The 18,289-nt window shown below is 41.7% G+C and overlaps 1 protein-coding gene across 4 annotated transcripts in view; it reads left to right on the forward strand.

Moving 5' to 3' along the window:
• Positions 1 to 18,289, forward strand: part of FANCC (FA complementation group C) — a 335,114-nt gene that overhangs the window by 188,687 nt on the left and 128,138 nt on the right. For all 4 annotated transcript variants that reach the window (XM_073633174.1, XM_073633184.1, XM_073633193.1 and 1 more), the window contains exon 5: positions 14,265 to 14,378. In XM_073633174.1, coding sequence (XP_073489275.1) covers positions 14,265 to 14,378 — 114 coding nt within the window. The remainder of the gene's footprint in view (positions 1 to 14,264; positions 14,379 to 18,289) is intronic.

Here is an 18,289-nt window from a genome sequence, read left to right on the forward strand (position 1 = left end):
CAATCACCCAGCGAATTAAATTCAAAATACTAACCACAACATACAAAGCCATTCACAACTCTGCCCCAAGCTACATCACCAATCTTGTCTCCAAATATCACCCAAATCGTCCCCTCCGCTCTTCTCATAACCTCCTACTCTCAAGCTCTCTCGTCTCCTCCTCCCATGCTCGTCTACAGGATTTCTCCAGAGCCTCTCCCATCCTCTGGAACTCGCTACCTCCACTGGTCCGGCTATCCCCTACTCTAGCTACCTTCAGGCGATTCCTGAAAACTCATCTCTTCAGGGAAGCCTATCATGTCTCCAACTAATCTCGTTCCATCAGCTCATTCCCCACAGTTACAACCTTTTGCACCACCTGCCCCACACTATTAGATTGTAAGCTCTTCTGAGCAGGGGCCTCTTAATCCTCTTGTATTTTATTGTATTGTAACTGTAGTGTCTCCTTTTATATTGTAAAGCGCTGCGTAAACTGTTGATGCTGTATAAATCCTGTATAATAATAATAATAATAATTATTTACATTTTTAGTTGTAACATGACAAAATGTGGAAAATTCCAAGGGGTATGAATACTTTTTCAAGGCACTGTATTCAGAAACATATGGAGGGGGTGGATATACTACTTGATCGAACTAGTGAATACGTAAGCCACATGCTGGGTGGAGAGATAATCTCCTCACAAACTCCCCCAGATCTCTAATCGAGGAGAGAATCTTGCTATGTCACATGGCACACTAACATACTCTTATGCCCCGTACACACGATCGGATTTTCCGACAAAAAATGTTGGATGTGAGCTTGTTGACTGAAATTCCGACCATGTGTATGCTCCTTCAAACTTTTGTTGTCGGACTTTCTGCCAACAAATGTTGGCTGGCAGGTTCTCAGATTTTCCGCCAACAAATGTTTGTTGTCGGACTTTCCAATCGTGTGTACACAAGTCCGTCGGACAAAAGTCCACGCATGCTTGGAATCAAGTACAAGACGGAGATATAACTAGCGTTCGTAATGGAGATATTAGGTACGTCTTGTACATCACTATGTTCCTAATTGTTGGCCAACATTTGTGTGACCGTGTGTATGCAAGACAAGTTGGAGCCAACATCCTTCGAACAAAAGTCCACGGTTTTGTTGTGGGAAAGTCTGATCGTGTGTACGAGGCTTTAGACTCATTCATTTGTTGTTCAGATTTTATTAACTATAAGCACATGGTCCTTTATGGTTCTTGTTTGTGTTTAAATGAATCCTCCCTTTTTCCCTTGTTTTTGCTCTGATATTTTATTATGTGCTAATTTGATTTTGCTCCCTCGTGGATGTGATACCACCAGCTCCAAGGGTATTGTTAATGTCCTTTGAGCCATGGTGAAACCTTATGGACTGTTTTTGCATTGTTAACCTGCATTATCTGGCTTTGATTCAACTTGCGTGATGTACTCTTGGTACTCATATGATTATCCTTGAGACAGATGTTGTATGGCAATGCATTATTATTATTATACAGGATTTATATAGCGCCAACAGTTTGCGCAGTGCTTTACAACATTGGGGAAGACAGTACAATTACAATACAATTCAATACAGGAGGGATCAGAGGGCCCTGCTCGTTAGAGCTTATAATCTAGCCAATGATACCTGTCATTTGTCCTCATTTCTTCAATAAAAATGAAAACTTCAATAAAAATGTGAATAAAAAAATTATATACTTTTGTATCTATTTTCCAATGCTAGCAGCATAAGAATTTTAAAATGGTCAATGTTGATTGAGAGTGAAGTTCCACTTTAAGAATAAACCCACAATACATTGTAACCATTGGCTGATATCAAAAAGAAACATGTATATATAGAAATCTGAAAATTTAAAAACTGCAAACAATTGTGATATCCCATAAAAAACACTAGTTAAAAGTACAAAGTAATTTTACAGAAGCAAATGCAAACCATGGTCTTTATTAAGGTACAATATCTGAATGTGATGTATTTAATACACCTATTATTATTTCATATCTGACTGCTTCTTTACTTTGCACATCGATGTGTGCCAGTATCTAATATCTCTCCTAACTGGGAGACTGGCTTTTTACAAAAAAAGCTAATATTTTAAAATTGTCAGTTTTTTATACCAGTTGTATGCATACAGTTCATGTTTCAGTTGTGGGTTGTCTTACCCTAGACTGCACAGGCACAGGCATACCAGTGCCAACTAAAGAGTTGGTATCCTAATTTTGGCCTTATTGAGTCACTGGCTTGGAAAAAGCATGCAGTCTACAAAGTCTAAATACTCTCAACTCCTATCCTGTATGGTTAGAGACTCGGTATTGCAAACAGGATCAGGATGGCAGCCCTAGAGCCTGCACCTTTAACCCCGTCATGCCTAAGCCTTTTCTGACACTTGTTGCTTACAAGTTAAAACCAGTATTTTTTGCTAGAAAATTATTTAGAACCCCCAAACATTTATATATTTTTTTTAGCGAAGACCCTAGAGAATAAAATGGCAATCATTGCAATATTTTATGTCACACTGTATTTGCACAGCAGTCTTTCGAATGCAATTTTTATGGGAAGAAATACACTTTCATGAATTAAAATAATAATAAAAAACAGTAAAGTTAGCCCAATTTGTTTGTATAATGTGAAAGATGATGTTACACAGAGTAAATAGATACCTAACAAGTCATGCTTTAAAATTGCGCACACTCGTGGAATGACGACAAACTACAGTATTAAAAAATTTCCATAGGCGGCACTTTAAAAATGTCTACAGGTTACCAGTTTAGAGTTGCAGAGGAGGTCTTATGCTAGAATTATTGCTCTCACTCTAACGATCGTGGCGATACCTCACATGTGTGATTTGAACACTGATTACATTTGTGGTAGCAACTTACGTATGCGTTCGATTCAGCGCACGAGCACGGAGGGAGGGGGTGCTTTAAATGTTTTTTTTTTCTTATTTTTATTTTCTTTCTTATTTTTACACTATCCCCTTTAGTTTTTTTTTTTCGAATCGCTTTTATTGCTGTCAGAATGTAAATATCCCTTGTGACAGTAATAGGCACTGACAGGTGCTATTTAGGGAGGAATCTGGGGAGTATAAGACCCCAAATCCCTCCTTTGCAATTAAAAGCATTCAAAACGCAAAGTTTGGTTGTTTTGAATGCTGTAATTTTTTTTAATTTGGCGCCTTTAAGTCTTCTGTAAACTGGAAGTGATGTCATGACATCCCTTTCCTGGGTTACTAGATCCGAGACCCGATCAAAGCTGATTACGGCTCCGTTTGGGTCTCCGATCAGCCGGTGGCCGTGGGACGGAGAGCCCGGGCGAGCCGCAGAAGGCGGCGGGAGGGGAAAGGAGACGTCCCCTCCTGCCGCTTTTGATTATGGCCAATCGGCTTTTAGACGCATCAGTTTTTATAACAAGAAAGCCGACCGTTGGCTGTAAAAAACGGTATATCGGGATGATGCCTGCAGCTGGTACTACCCCTTCAAGCCGAGGCCGCATATTTGCGTACGGTTGGCGTGAAGGGGTTAAATATGTCAGGTTTCATATTTCTGTTCTCATAGGCTCACTTTAAGGCCTCCTTTACACCATAAAATTGCATTGCAATAGTTACCTCATGTGCCTTAACAAATCAGCGTGTTGTGAGTTGATGTTAAATAAGCTAAGGCAACCCATTCCATTGCTGTTCAGGAACAGCTGTCAAGTTGTTACTCCATGTGGCAAGTTTAATACTGGGTCTTATATAGATTTGTGAAGGCACTGTTTTCTATAAGTCCATCCAAGTTTTATCCTGTGTTGAGCCCCGATGAAGGGGGAGTGGTGTTGCCCCCGAAACGCATTGAATGTTATCATATGATTTTTTTTTTTTTAACCAACATTTAAAATGATCTTGGACTCTCATTCGGTTTTGGATTGCCCTCCTTTCTATAGATCTATGGTTTGAGCTACCATTGAGTGCCCATCAAAGGAAACTATGCTGTGTGGGGGCTACCTTACCAAAGCTATTGAGTTAGTTTGAAGTTTTCCTTCATCTGACTACACAAGCAAGTCTTAAGCCTCGTACACACAATAGGATTGTTGGCCAAAAAAAACCGTGGAATTTTGTCCGAAGGGCGTTGGCCCAAACTTGTCTTGCATGCACATGGTCACACAATTGTTGGCCAACAATTATGAACGTAGTGATGTACTAGACATACTATGTGGTTGGGCTCCTTCTGCTAATTTTGTGTTAGTAGAAGTTTGGTGAGTGTTATTTTGCGCTTTTCATTTCGCACTTTTCATTTTGCGCTTTTCAGTTAGTTTCTGAATGGCCCGTCAACCAGACATGTTGCGGAATCGGAGGCGATAACGTGTTATTATTGGCCTTGTAGTTATTGCTTTGACATTATTTTTTTGGTTGAATAATGATTTGATTTGGTATATTTTCTATATTTTTGGATGCATAGAATGCACTTTTTGGTTAAGTTCTATTGGCAGATAGCATGTCTAATTTTATTTGTTTCATTTTTTTAATGCACAATAAAAAAATTGTGGAGAATAATACTTGGCTATGTGTTTTACTTCAAATGACAGTTTGGGAGTAGGCAGTTACATTTTAAAAATTCAATGTAAAATTGACAGTGGATACCAACATAGTTGTATCTTTGATCTTAACCGCTTCAGCTCCGGAAGATTTTACCCCCTTCCTGAGCACTTTTTGTGATTCGGCACTGCATCATTTTAACTGACAATTGCGCGGTCGTGTGACGTTGCACCCAAACAAAATTGACGTCCTTTTTTTCCCACAAATAGAGCTTTCTTTTGGTGGTATTTGATCACCTCTGCGGTTTTTATTTTTTGCTCTATAAACAAAAAAAGCATCAATTTTAAAAAAAACGCATTATTTTTTACTTTTTGCTATAATAAATATCCCCCAAAAATATATAAAAAAAATATTTTTTTTCCTCAGTCTAGGCCAATATGTATGCTTCTACATATTTCTGGTAAAAAAAATCGCAATAAGCGTATATTGATTGGTTTGTACAAAAGTTATAGCGTCTACAAAATAGTGCAAAGTTTTAAGGCATTTTTATTATTAATTTTTTTTCACCTCTCTTACCCCTTTGCTAACTTCTGGAGATATTTCCCCAAATCCTGGACCGCCATCATTTACCGTCGGCTAACATACCCGGCACCCCCATCCTCTGATAGGAGCCACAATCCACACAATTTCTATTCAAACTCATTTCTATTCCTCTTCTGCCTAGAACCACCCCTTCTCCTGTGCCTTTTGGAATGCCCGCTTTGTTTGTAACAAACTCACCACCGTCTATGACCTATTTATCACAAACTCCCTGAACCTACTTGCAATTACTGAGACCTGGATTCAAGTATCTGACTTTCCTTCTCCTGCTGCTCTCTCCTATGGTGGCCTCCTGTGGACTCACTCTCCCAGGCCTAGTGGATGGAAAGGAGGTGGTGTTGGAATCCTCCTATCCCCTCAAAGCATTTTTTTTAGGTTCTTAATCCGCCCCCTCTCTGTCCCTCTCCTCATTTGAAGCTCACTGTATTTGTCTATTTTCTCCATTGAGAATTGCTGTGGTCTATCGGCCCCCTGGACCGGTATCAAGCTTCCTTGACGACTTCCCTGCCTGACTACCCTACTTTCTCTCTTCTGAAATTCCAACAATCATTCTTGGTGACTTCAACATCCCTGTTAATCTTAACACTCCCGCTGCTGCTGAGCCTAACATCCTCTTTTGACCTAAAACAATGGACACACGCTTCTACTCACTCTGTTGGTAACTGCCTTGACCTCATATTCTCCTACCTATGAACTCCGCACAACCTTTCCAATATTCCTTTTCCTCTCTCTGATCACCACCTTATTAATTTCACTCTCCTTATCTTCCTCCTCCTTGCCTTCCAACTACCAAACTATTACCCCTAGAAACCTTCGCCATCTTAACCCTTCTCTTCTTTTTTCTGCTACAGATTGTCTCTACGACAAAATCTCATACTTGTCATGCCCCAACTTGGCCACATCTGTCTACAACAGTTCACTGTCATCCACCCTGGATACCTTTGCCCCCCTCACTACACACAGAATCAGGCCCCAACTGCTACAACTCTGGCAGACAGACAATACCAGAAGCCTCAAAAAACAGAGCCGCGCTCTTGAGCATCTGTGGCGTAAGACTAAGTCACAGCAAGATTTCAACCAATATAAACCTGCCCTCCAAAAATACCATTCCTGCCTCCACACTGCCAAACAGACCTACTTTATCAATCTTATTAACAACCTCTCACGCAGTCCCCGTCCACCTTTACCACTCTACTTTGTCCTCCATTACCTCCACCCGCTAACTTACTTACTGCCCAGGAGATTGCTAATCACTTCAAAAATAAGACTGAGACAATTCGTCTTGAGATCTCCACTGTACAGATATCTCCCTCGCTTTACACTCCTTGTCCTCTTGCACAATCAATACTTCCCTCTTTTAACCTAGCTACTACAGAGGAAGTCACTAAATTTTTTTTTAACACCCACCTAACTTCCTGCCCCCTGGACCCTGTTCCTTCTCAAATATTACAGTCACCATCTGGCTTTATCCTACACTCTTTAACTCTTTTAATATCTTAAACCTCTCACTCTCTACTGGCATCTTCACCAACCCTCTGAAACATGCGCTAGTCACTCCCATACCAAAAAAAAAAAAAAAAATCTTAACAACCTAAGACCCATCTCTTTACTCCCTTTTGCCTCCAAACTCCTTGAACGTTTAGTCTACGACCAACTGAGCAACCACCTCATTGAAAATAACCTTCTTGATCCCCTTCCGTCTGGATTTCGCCCACAGCAATCCACAAAAACTGCCCTCCTAAAACTCACAAACGGTCTTTATTCCATACTCTTACTCTTGGACCTTTCCGCTGCCTTTGATACAGTTGACCACCCCCTCCTCCTCAAAAGACTCAATTTGCTTGGTCTACATGGCTGCGCTCTTCGTTGGTTCGAATCTTACCCATCTCATCACACCTTCAATGTCACTTACAATTCCACTTCCTCCTCTCCAGCTCCTCTTATCGTTGGGGTCCCCCCCAAGGTTCTGTCCTTGGACCTCTACTATTCTTTATCTACACATCCTCCCTGGGTCAGAGGATAGCCTCCCATGGCTTCCACTACCTATTATATGCTGATGACACCTAAATCTATCTCTCTGCCCCTCAGCTCACCCCATCAGTCTCCTCACGCATCACTGATTTACTAACAGACATATCAGCCTGGATGTCAAACCACTTCCTCAAACGGAATCTATCCAAAACTGAGCTCTTAATATTTCCTCCTCCATGTGCCCCTTCCCCTGACTTCTCTGTCAAGATCAATGGCACATCTATCAGTCCGTCCCCACGTGCCAAGGTACTAGGGGTAACCTTAGACTCTGAACTGTCCTTTCAGGCCCACATCCAATCCCTGACCAAATTATGCCACCTTAGCCTTCGCAACATTTCCAGAATACGCCCCTTTTTAACTAATGACACCGCCAAGCTTCTAATTCACTCCCTGGTTGTCTCTCACCTCGACTACTGCAACTCCCTCCTCATTGGATTACCTTTACATAGACTATCCCCCCTTTAGTCCATAATGAATGGCCACTGCAAGACTCATCCACCTTACTAACCATTCAGTGTCCTCCACCCCTCTCTGCCAATCCCTCCACTGTCACCCAATGAATAAAATTCAAAGTAATAACAATAATTTACAAAGCCATCCATAACTCTGCCCCCAGCTACATCACTAACCTAGTTCCAAAATACCAACCAAGCCTCTCTCTTCAGTCCTCCCAAGACCTCCTGCTCTCTAGCTCCCTTGTCACCTCCTCCCATGCTCGCCTCCAGGATTTCTCCAGAGCTTCTCCCATTCTTTGGAACTCCCTACCCCAATCGGTCCAACTGTCCCTTAATCTATCCATCTTTAGACGATCCCTGAAAACCCTTCTCTTTAAAGAAGCCTATCCTGCTTCTAACTAATACACAGTTTTACTTCCTCCATCAGCTCATCCCCCACAGCTGTTACCTTTTGTATCAATTGACCCTCCCTTTTTAGAGTGTAAGCTCTAATGAGCAGGGCCCTCTGATTCCTCTAGTACCAAATTTTAATGCAACTGTAATGTCTGCCTTTATTTTGTTAAGCGCTGCGCAAACTGTTGGCGCTGTGTAAATCCTGTATAATAATAAATGTATGTTTTAAACCTCTGTTTGTATGCTACTTTACTTTTGAAGGGGTAGGAACTTTAAGCCCTGATTCACACTGATGCAATTTCAGATGGGTTCCAGAAGGCATGGAGTGACAAGTGACATATCCTGATTTTCTATGGAGGCTGTTCTCATATATGCAGTGTGAACGTGATTTTAAAAAGGGCCCTGTGCGTCTTTACAGCAGAGCGGACCTCCATAAAGTTGAATGTAAATCGCATGCCAAACACTTATCTGTTCAAAGATGAGACAATTCCTGTGTATTTTCTGCAAGTCCCTGCTGTGTTCATCACCTGTTTTTGAGAGAGAGATATGCACATGAAAACCGCATTGGAATCGCATCTGAGCCCCATCAACCTGCACTGGACGTTCTCCTTAAAATCACACTAGAAAACTCATTCAAATCGCACTGCATTGTGAACTGCAATGTGAACCTAGCTTTAATGTTATTTCATTCAATTTCATTACTTTTTCTTAGTTAATCAATATTGTGATCAGTGGCTGTAATTCTTTTCATCCAGATAATGTATTTGTGTTGCTTGTAAAAATGTGATACTTGTTTCAAAGGACAGGCTTGGAATTGGAAAAACAAAATGGTGCTAAGTTATCAGTTGCACCACATTGCCCTCTTGTGTCTACTGGAAGGATACACTGTTGTTTCCAAAACCAACATAAAAAAAACACGTTTCTTCTTGATTACCCTTAATTATTAATAAAATGCTTTTTTAATTGATGCTTTTTTTCTCATTTTTACAACATTTTATTTTTGAGATACCCATCAGTTTATGTATCATATTTTAGTCCAGTTAATGTGCTAAAGAAGTATTTCCTTTGTATATGAATATTGTTTCCTCTTCTTATATTAGCTTTATGGATATGTGTTGCATTTATTTATATTATTATATATTTTTATTGTTTAGTAGCAACTCGTTGTTTTACCTTCCTGCTGCTACTCCACATATGCCAGGTATTGGCGCCAATTTGGCTTATCCCACAAAGACACTACACTACTCCTGGAGTGGACCTGGCTTTTAATGACAGTTTAGCTGTTCTCCTCTACCTAAAGACTCTACACTAGCCCCAGGTAGCAACAGTGTTGCAGATCTTTTTTTTAAGATACCTGCAATTGGCATCCACCATTCTACTGGCCCCATAGAAGTCTTTGGGGTTCTATGCAAAGGCAGCAAGAAGTAGAAGATGCAGCAGCCACAGGTAAACATTGCGGCAAAATGCTGGTTGATTTGTGTCGGAACCGCATTGGTATACAGCAGAGATTTAGAGTGGGTTAGATCACACAGTTTGAGGAAATAAAAGGTAAAAATGTTCAGAAATGTTTTTTTAAAAGGTTTACATATTTTTTAAATTAAAACCAATTATAAGGCAATTACCGTATTTATCGGCGTATAACACGCGCCGGCGTATAACACGCACCCCAAGTTTAGGAGAGAATTTTAAGGAAAAAAACTTTTAGGAGGGAAGTTTAAGGAAAAGAAACTTACATTAAAATGCCCATCAATGCAGCCTCATCAGTTTTCATCTGCAGCCTTGTTAGTGTCATTGCAGCCTTTTCAGTGTCAGTGCAGCTTTGCCCCAGTGCAGCCTTGTCAGTGCAGCCTTGTCCCCAGTGCAGCCTTGTCCCCAGTGCAGCCTTGTCCCCAGTGTCCATGCCTGCCGCCGCCGCTGACATACACATGCTAGTAGTTTTAAATATGGCGCCGCGGAGTTCGGAGGGACTCGGCGCCGGCGGAACTGAACGAACGCTGCCGAGATACACATAGTCGAGTGTATTCGGCTCTTTCCGGCGCCGCTCACAGTCCCGCCCTATGATGGACATAACACAGGACCAATGGCGGGACTGGGCGTGACTGTGAGCGGCGCCGGAAAGAGCCGAATACACTCGACTATGTGTATCTCGGCTCTGTGATTTCTGAACGAGCGCCGCCGAGTCCCTCCGAACTCCGCGGCGCCATATTTAAAAATACTCGCTATGTGAATGTCGGCGGCGATTGCCGCCGATAGCTCACAATTAGCGGGGATCGGCGTATAACACGCACCCACGACTTTCCCCTGATTTTAAGGGGAAAAAAGTGCATGTTATACGCCGATAAATACGGTATTTAGTTCCATAGCTAGTAATGTTGAATAAAGACATAGGTACATCTAGTTTAACTTACATTGTGTTGTGGTGCACTGCAGTGTGAGAGTCCATTGCTGCCTACTGTACCTGTGCATTATGGTGCCATTCTAATTGACTGACATTGCAGTGCACAGCACAGAGTACCCTATGTTGCATAGGTTTAAAAGAAGCCTAAAGGCTAACTTTACTTACAAACAATATACTCCTAATGACCTTTCTCCCTATGTTAATTGAACCCCTTTGCATTAGCCTTAGATCAGCAGGTGATGCAATTCAGATGGCACTTGGTCAGAGACGCTACCCTGCAGGATTACAAGTAGACAGCTTTTGTATTCTGACCTATAAAGAACTCAGTACCCTTGGCACCCTGAACTCCTACAACTTTACCCCCCATGCTCCTTTGACTCTGAACCTTCTTGTCTCCTAGCTCCCCTGTCAATGAACCCCAACTCCCCAGACACTGCATCTCTCTGCTAGCTAGCAACTCTCTGCGTATTCCCCTACTGCTCCCCCTGTTCCTGTTCTGTCCTATTAACTTTGCAGAGACAGACAGAGGTGGAGCCTGGAGTTTCTTGGCTCACTGCCCACTATCTATTCACTCTGGTGACATCAACTCCTCACTTCTCCTAAACTATTGAATCATTTATATTATTATTTTGAACATGCAATCTCTACAGCTCCATTCACGCAGGCATACCTCTCCATACACCTATGCGAAAGGCCATCATCCTTTACAAGAAATGCATAGGTGTTCCATGAATTTGTGCGCAGCAGTATGATTCATGTTTATTGGGACTCAGCACAACTGCTGGTCTCAATTTGACAGCCACGCAGGTGCGTGTCTGTTCGGGGACACGCACCCGCACCTGCACGGTTGTCAAATAGAGGTAAACGCGATTGCCTGCATGCAGATGCACAGAACACGTGTGCATCCCATGCAGGCAAATACGACCCTTCACATGGGTGTACACGGATAGGTACACCCATGTGAATGCGGTCTACATCTGGCTGAAATTAAGGGGATAACTATAACTCAATCTTACTTTCTTATAGGATTTTTAATCTGATTGCAATGAGGTTTTCGGCCAAATTTTGAGAGCAAATGTCCTTTGTATGTGTCAGCATAGGGATGTTAAATCAAACAGTTGCTATTATGGTGAGAAAGGGAAGGCACAGGGGTGCAGATATGTGAAGAGGGGTTTGACCCCTTCATGACCAGGGTCAAAACAAACCTTAAGCTCAAGCCCAATGCAACTTTGACATGTGTTAGTAAAACTGTACACATTGTCGCAACTACTTAGTGTACCATACCTTGTTTATTTTTTTTCCCAGGACAGATTGGGCTTTCATTTGGTGCTAAATGTTGATAAACTTTTTTTTTTTATTATGAAAGGAAAACTGGCCCAAAATAGTATTAAAAAAAACTTTTATTTTAGCTGTATATTTTTATGCCTTTACCATGACCTACCACCAAAAAATCTGCTAAATAATACAATGCCTTGCAAAAGTATTCACACCCCCCCCCCCCCCTGGCATTTTTCATGATTTGTTGTCTCACAACCAAGAATTAACATGGATTGTTTGAGGATTTGCATCATTTAATTTACAGAACATGCCCACAACTTTGAAGATGATTTTTGTTTTATTGTGAAGCAAACAACAAATAGGACAAAATAACAGAAAAAGTCAATGTGCATAACTATTCACCCCACTAAAGTCAATACTTTGTAGAGCCACCTTTTGCGGCTATCACAGCTCCAAGTCACTTTGGATATATCTCTATGAGCTTGCCACATCTTACTACTGGGATTTTTGCCCATTCCTCCTTGCAAAACTGCTCCAGCTCCTTCAAGTTGGATGGTTTGCGCTTGTGAACAGCAATCTTTAAGTCTGACCACAGATTTTCTATTGTATTGAGGTCTGGGCTTTGACTAGGCCATTCCATCAAATTTACATGTTTTCCCTTAAACCACTCAAGTGTTGCTTTAGCAGTATGTTTGGGGTCATTGTCCTGCTGGAAGACGAACCTCAACCCTAGTCTCAAATCACACACAGAGTGGTACAGGTTTCGCTCAAGAATATCCCTGTATTTAGCACCATCCATCTTTCCCTCAACTCTGACCAGGTTCCAAGTACTGCTGAAAAACATCCCCACAGCATGATGCTTCCTCCACCATGTTTCACTGTGGGGATGGTGTTCTTTGGGTGATGTGATGTGTTGGGTTTGCTTCAGACATAGCGTTTTCTTTGATGGCCAAAAAGTTCAATTTTAGTCTCATCAGAGCACCTTCCTCCATACATTTTGGGAGTCTCCCACAAGCCTTTTTGCAAATTCAAAACCTGACATTTTGTTTTTTGCTGAAAGTAATGGCTTTCTTCTGGCCACTCTGCCATAAAGCCTAACTCTATGGAGCGTACAGCTTATTGTCGTCCTATGTACAGATACTCCAGTCTCTGCTGTGCAACTCTGCAGCTCCTCCAGGGTTACCTTAGGTCTCTGTGCTGCCTCTCTGATTAATGCCCTCTTGGCCGGTCCGTGAGTTTTGGTGTGCGGCCGTCTCTTGGCAGGTTTGCTTTTGTGCTATGTTCTTTCCATTTGGTTATGATAGATTTGATGGTGCTCCTAGGGATCATCAAAGATTTGGATTTTTTTTATAACCCAGCCCTGACTTGTACTTCTCAACAACATTGTCCCTTACTTGTTTAGAGAGTTCCTTGGTCTTCATGGCAGTGTTTGGTTAGTGGTGCCTCTTGCTTAGGTATTGCAGCTTCTGGGGCCTTTCAAAAAGGTGTGTATATGTAACGACAGATCATGCGACACTTAGCTTGCACACATGTGGACATCATTTCACTAATTATGTGAGTTCTGAAGGTAATTGGTTGCACCAGAGCTTTTTATGGGCTTCATAATAAAGGGGGTGAATACATACGCACGTGCCAATTATCAGTTTTTTGTTTCTGAAAAATACTTTTATGTATATATTTTTTTCTAATTTTACTTCACCAGCTTGGACTATTGTGTTCTGATCCATCACATATAATTCAGATTACAAAAGCATTGAGGCTGTAATGTAACAAAATAGGTAAAAAGCCAAGGGGGGTGAATACTTTTGCATGGCACTGTACATGTTAAAAATTCTCAATTCTATTCTATTTGTGTCTTGTGGTCTATTTTAGCTGCCCTGATTGTGCTCTTATGTTTCTCATTGCATTCTTTGTAGTGTTGAAATGCTGACAATGACCCCATGGCCCTTTTTTTTTATTTTTTAGGTTACAGCCATTTTGTATTATGTTCTTAAATCATGCCCATTTTCAATACTGTTCATTGTTTCTAGAATTTGATCCCATCTAATATCTAGTATGGAGTGCAATTTAAAAAAGTTGGCTTTTTTTTTAATTTAGTGTACTTGTGCTACCCTCATGCCATCTTTCCTATGATTTGTGTTGAATGTAATTACTCTGTGATTGCTATTTTCTATGTTATTCCTTATTTCCACAACTGCAATCAGATCGGTGTTGTTTTGTAAATAGTAGATGCATTATTTCTAGTCGGGGGAATCCAACAATTGACACATGAAGTTGTCCTGCAAGCCATTTAAGATATGCCAAGCTTTAAATGAGTGAGCAGTTCTGTTCTATTAACATAAATTGTTAATACTAAGTGGGGAGCATTGTATTGCATCTTTACCCACCCAGAGTGATGAGAGAAATTTGTGTTACTTACATCCTTTCATAGTGTATGGTTAACCTGACAGAGATTTCTTTTCTAAATGAACTGCAATTTAACTATAACAGAGGAAAACCAAATCCACTTTAGTTATAAATGAATGCTTGTAGAAGTAAACCTACAAATTTAAATAATGGTGATTTTGTTTGTGTTTTTTGTCTTCTCAAAGAAACTAGTTTGTCATCTGTTTTCCTCATCTGAACAAAAAAGAAATGGAGAAACGGAAATCCTTGGCCAGCTGGGATGTTCAACTGCTGAATACTATGATATGCTTTTGAAAAATGTAAGCATTTCTTGTTTTAAAATTGTGACTTCTACCAATGTGCTATTGGCTGAACACTAAAGCATAAGTTTACCATCTTAGAAAACCACTGATTAAAAGCTAAACTTCAGGCCATTATCTGAATACGCAGTTGAAGTACGTCTATGTGAGCTGGTTTACCTGCTGAAGGATTTGTCATTTTGTTCATTTCCTCATGTAATCCTAGCACTGTGCCAGTCAGCACAGCCAGGTCTGTGAACTCACTGTAGACTACTCTACCACTAAGTATTGAAGCCTGTTTAAAGGAATTGTAAAGTCTCAAGGTTTCTTACCTTAATGCTTTCTATGCATTAAGGTGAAAAACCTTCTGTGCTGCAGCAGCCCCCCAGAGCCCCCCTTTTTCTTACCTGAATCCGATCGTTCCAGCGACAAGAATGAGCACAGCAGCTCCAGTCACTGTTTCGGGCCCTCATTGAACAGATTGATAGCGGCGGGAGCCATTGGCTCTCGCTGCTGTCAATCAAATCCAGTGACACGGGAGCTGAGGGGCGGGCGGAGTCCTGCTGTCTGTGTCAATGGAAGCAGCAGCAGGACTCGGAAGCGTGTCCGCACGCGTGCCCCCATGGAAAGTGGCTCTCTGTGGGGGCACTCGATGAAAAGGAGTGCAGGAGCGCTTCCGGAGGACCCCAGAAATGGAGGATTGGGGCCGCTCTGTGCAAAACCTGTGCATAAAGCAGATACGTATAACATGTTTGTTATTTAAAAAAATAAAATAAAATGAACCTTTACAATCACTTTTAAGTACCCCAGCCCCAGTCTGTGAGTGGACTATAAATGAGTAGCAGCACACTGATTTAAGTTCTCCTACTACTCTTACCGCTTGTGAGCATGTTGACAGCATTATGCAAAGCAACAGCATACAAATAGTATTTTGTCCCATCTTCCTATGTGCTGTCTAAAACTAGTTATTAGGCTGGATAGGGCATCCCTTCTCCCTCTGCAGCTGTCCCACAACTCAGCTAACAGGAACATAGCTGCTTTGATGGCTGCTTGAAAAAAAAAAACCTGATTATAAGAACTTCCTGCTGTTGGAAGACCTTTTTGCCCCCATAGAAGCCCCACAGGGCCTGATTCTCACCAAATTGTCACAGTTGGTATGCATATTGGGCTATAATTGGCTACTATTTTACTCATTCATTTTGCAGCACCCACATTATCATTTAACTTTTCAGTGTACTGTTATGTGCTGCAGTGCATTGAGATGTTTTACAGCACATACCTATGCAGCATGTTGAACTGAAACAATGGGACATAAGGCAGTTTACTCTTACATCGGGACTGAGTTAGCCAGCGCAACACTGGTGTGAATGGGCCTTTACAGTGTAGTTTAAGATTTAAAAATAATATATTAGGGCAGAAGTGTGAATTGCTGTAGCTGACTTGTTTTTGTGAGTGTTCTGGAGCTGTGTCTCTAATCCTGGTGTATATCACTTTGCTGGAGGACATTGTGATAACACTGCACCTGCATTTTATGTTTAATCCTATGGTCTTTTGCAGGAGGTCCTCTGTATAACGCTGTAGAGGAGGAGAACCCTGTCACATGACTTTTCAAAGTCATGTAACAAAATTCCAACCCCCCACTCCAATTAATTAAAATGAATTAAGCAGAAAGCTTAGTTTTATTAATGTGCTATAGGATTTTTTAAAGCAACAATATTGTTACATTTAGGCTATACGACTGCTTTATTAATGGGCCCCAAAGGGTTAGTATGTGGGGTTCATAAGCCAACAAATAACCTGTGTAATACTATTTATCAAGAAGTGAAAAAAATATACAATGTAGCTGTTAATTTTCTGAAAGCATTGTAATATTGACTTTTTTTTAATTTTTTCTATTTCCAAATGGCAACTATAAAAAAGGCCTATATGTGACTGTTAAATTACATATAGCTGTTTTTTTTAAAGTGTGGAGTCTGCCTTGAATGTGTGTGACCTTTCGGCGCTGGGCGTTGCTTGTGGCAGTTTTGAGACCTTTTAGCACTGTGTTACTTAGCCTCAGAGCGCTTTCCAGATCCAAAGCTGTGGCACAGCCTCTGGTATGATTCTGTCTCTGAGGACTTAATTATGAGTATATCAAGTTGGCCTGAGCATTGGGAGCCACTGCATATATTAGAACTATTGAGTGTTTTTAATAACCATATTTCCTGTTGGTTACCATGGAAAGACTAATTCCACTTGATAAAGGCGGCCACGCCCTCCGAAACATGTTGTTATAACAACAGCTCACACACCCCATCAGCAGCCAGCTGCTGGCATCACGTGACCCCAAGCACGTTTTCCTGTGCATATGAACTGTCAGTGTGCATGAGATCAAGCACAGCGGTAACTGCATTCGACCCAGGACTGCTGCCATATCCACACTGCCAGCTGGAGCTCCTATCAAGGGTGGTGGGAGGATTTTGGTTCACAGTACTGTGGTGGGGAGATGTGATTGATAAGCTCTGATTCGTTTTTTCTTGTGGGTGCATTTTTATCTAGTTTTTATGGTATTGTACCAGAGCCTGTGCACTCGTCTCTCTTGTTTGTGTGTTTGACCATATTGCAGCCTATAGACTCACTCACAATGCCGACCACCCCCCGCTACATTGCCTGGCCCCCAGACCTGGTCCGTGGACCTCTGTGTTAGTGCTTCTTGGGCTTTTCAGCATCAGGCAACTGTCTTTCAGATTTGTAAGGCGGTCATCTGGGTTTCTGTTCTATCAGGTGGATGTTCAGGTCTCATCTGAAGCTAATTTCAGGTACCACTTTGAGATACAGGATGTTTTTTCTGTTGTTTATTTGTTTACATGTTTGCATTTTTTTTGCCGTGTTACCCTTTTTTTAATTGGACTGCTTTGGGACATCCTAAATGTCTCTGAATCCTGTGTCCCTCAATGAAGGAGAAAGAAAATATGATTTTTGTAATTGTGGTAAAATCCTTTTTTTTCAGTTCATTGAGGGACACAGGCTCCACCCCTCTGTAATCTTGGTTTACTCTCTGCATTGCATTGTTACAAAATGAAAGCATGCTGGAAATGGGAGGGGTTATGCCAACCTGGTCACCTTTTTTTTTTTTTTTGCCAGTGTTCAAATCTGGCTGTAGGCTGTAGTATAACTTGTATGTCTCTAAATCACATGTCCCTCAATGAACTCCTATTTTTTAAAGGAGAAGTCCAGCCTGAGCTTGTTTGGCTGGGCTTCTCCTATGGGTCACAGGAGTGCAATTTGTTTTGCACTCCTGTGACCCGTTTTCAGCAGAGAATGGTCTGAAGTCCGCTCTCTGCTGACGTCATCATCCCAACTTAGGAAGTCTGGATCAGCAAGCTGCCTGGACTGATGGCAGTCTCAGTCTCTCAGCTCCCCGCTGAGATGGCCGCTCCCTGCCCTTTCACAGCTCAGCGCACCAATGAGCGTGGAGGAGCAGGGCAGGAGAGATGCTGACTGACAGACAGCAGCTCTCCGCTCGGGGAGGTGAGAGAACCGAGCCATCGGCGATGTTTGGTGGCTTGGTTCTCACTTGCGTAAACATGCTTCCTCAGACTTGACTGAAAACTTGTGCTGTGCAAATGTAATATTTGTTATGGTTCTGGGGATTAAAGCACTGAATGCAGCATACAGTTTCATTTAATTTATTTTTTAAGAAACTAATCTTTTAGGCCCCTTTCACACTGGGGCAGTTTGCAAGCGTTATTGTGCTAAAAATAGCGCCTGCAAACCGACCTAAAACTGCCGCTGCTGTTTCTTCAGTGTGAAAGCCCAAGGGCTTTCACACTGAAGCGGTGCACTGGCAGGAGAGAAAAAAAACTCCTGCAAACAGCATCTTTGGAGCTGTGAAGGAGCGGTGTATTCACCGCTCCTGCCCATTGAAATCAGTGGGGCAGCGCGGCTATACC

The sequence above is a fragment of the Aquarana catesbeiana genome, linkage group LG01 (assembly GCF_042186555.1).
Source record: "Aquarana catesbeiana isolate 2022-GZ linkage group LG01, ASM4218655v1, whole genome shotgun sequence".
Classification (NCBI taxonomy): domain Eukaryota; kingdom Metazoa; phylum Chordata; class Amphibia; order Anura; family Ranidae; genus Aquarana; species Aquarana catesbeiana.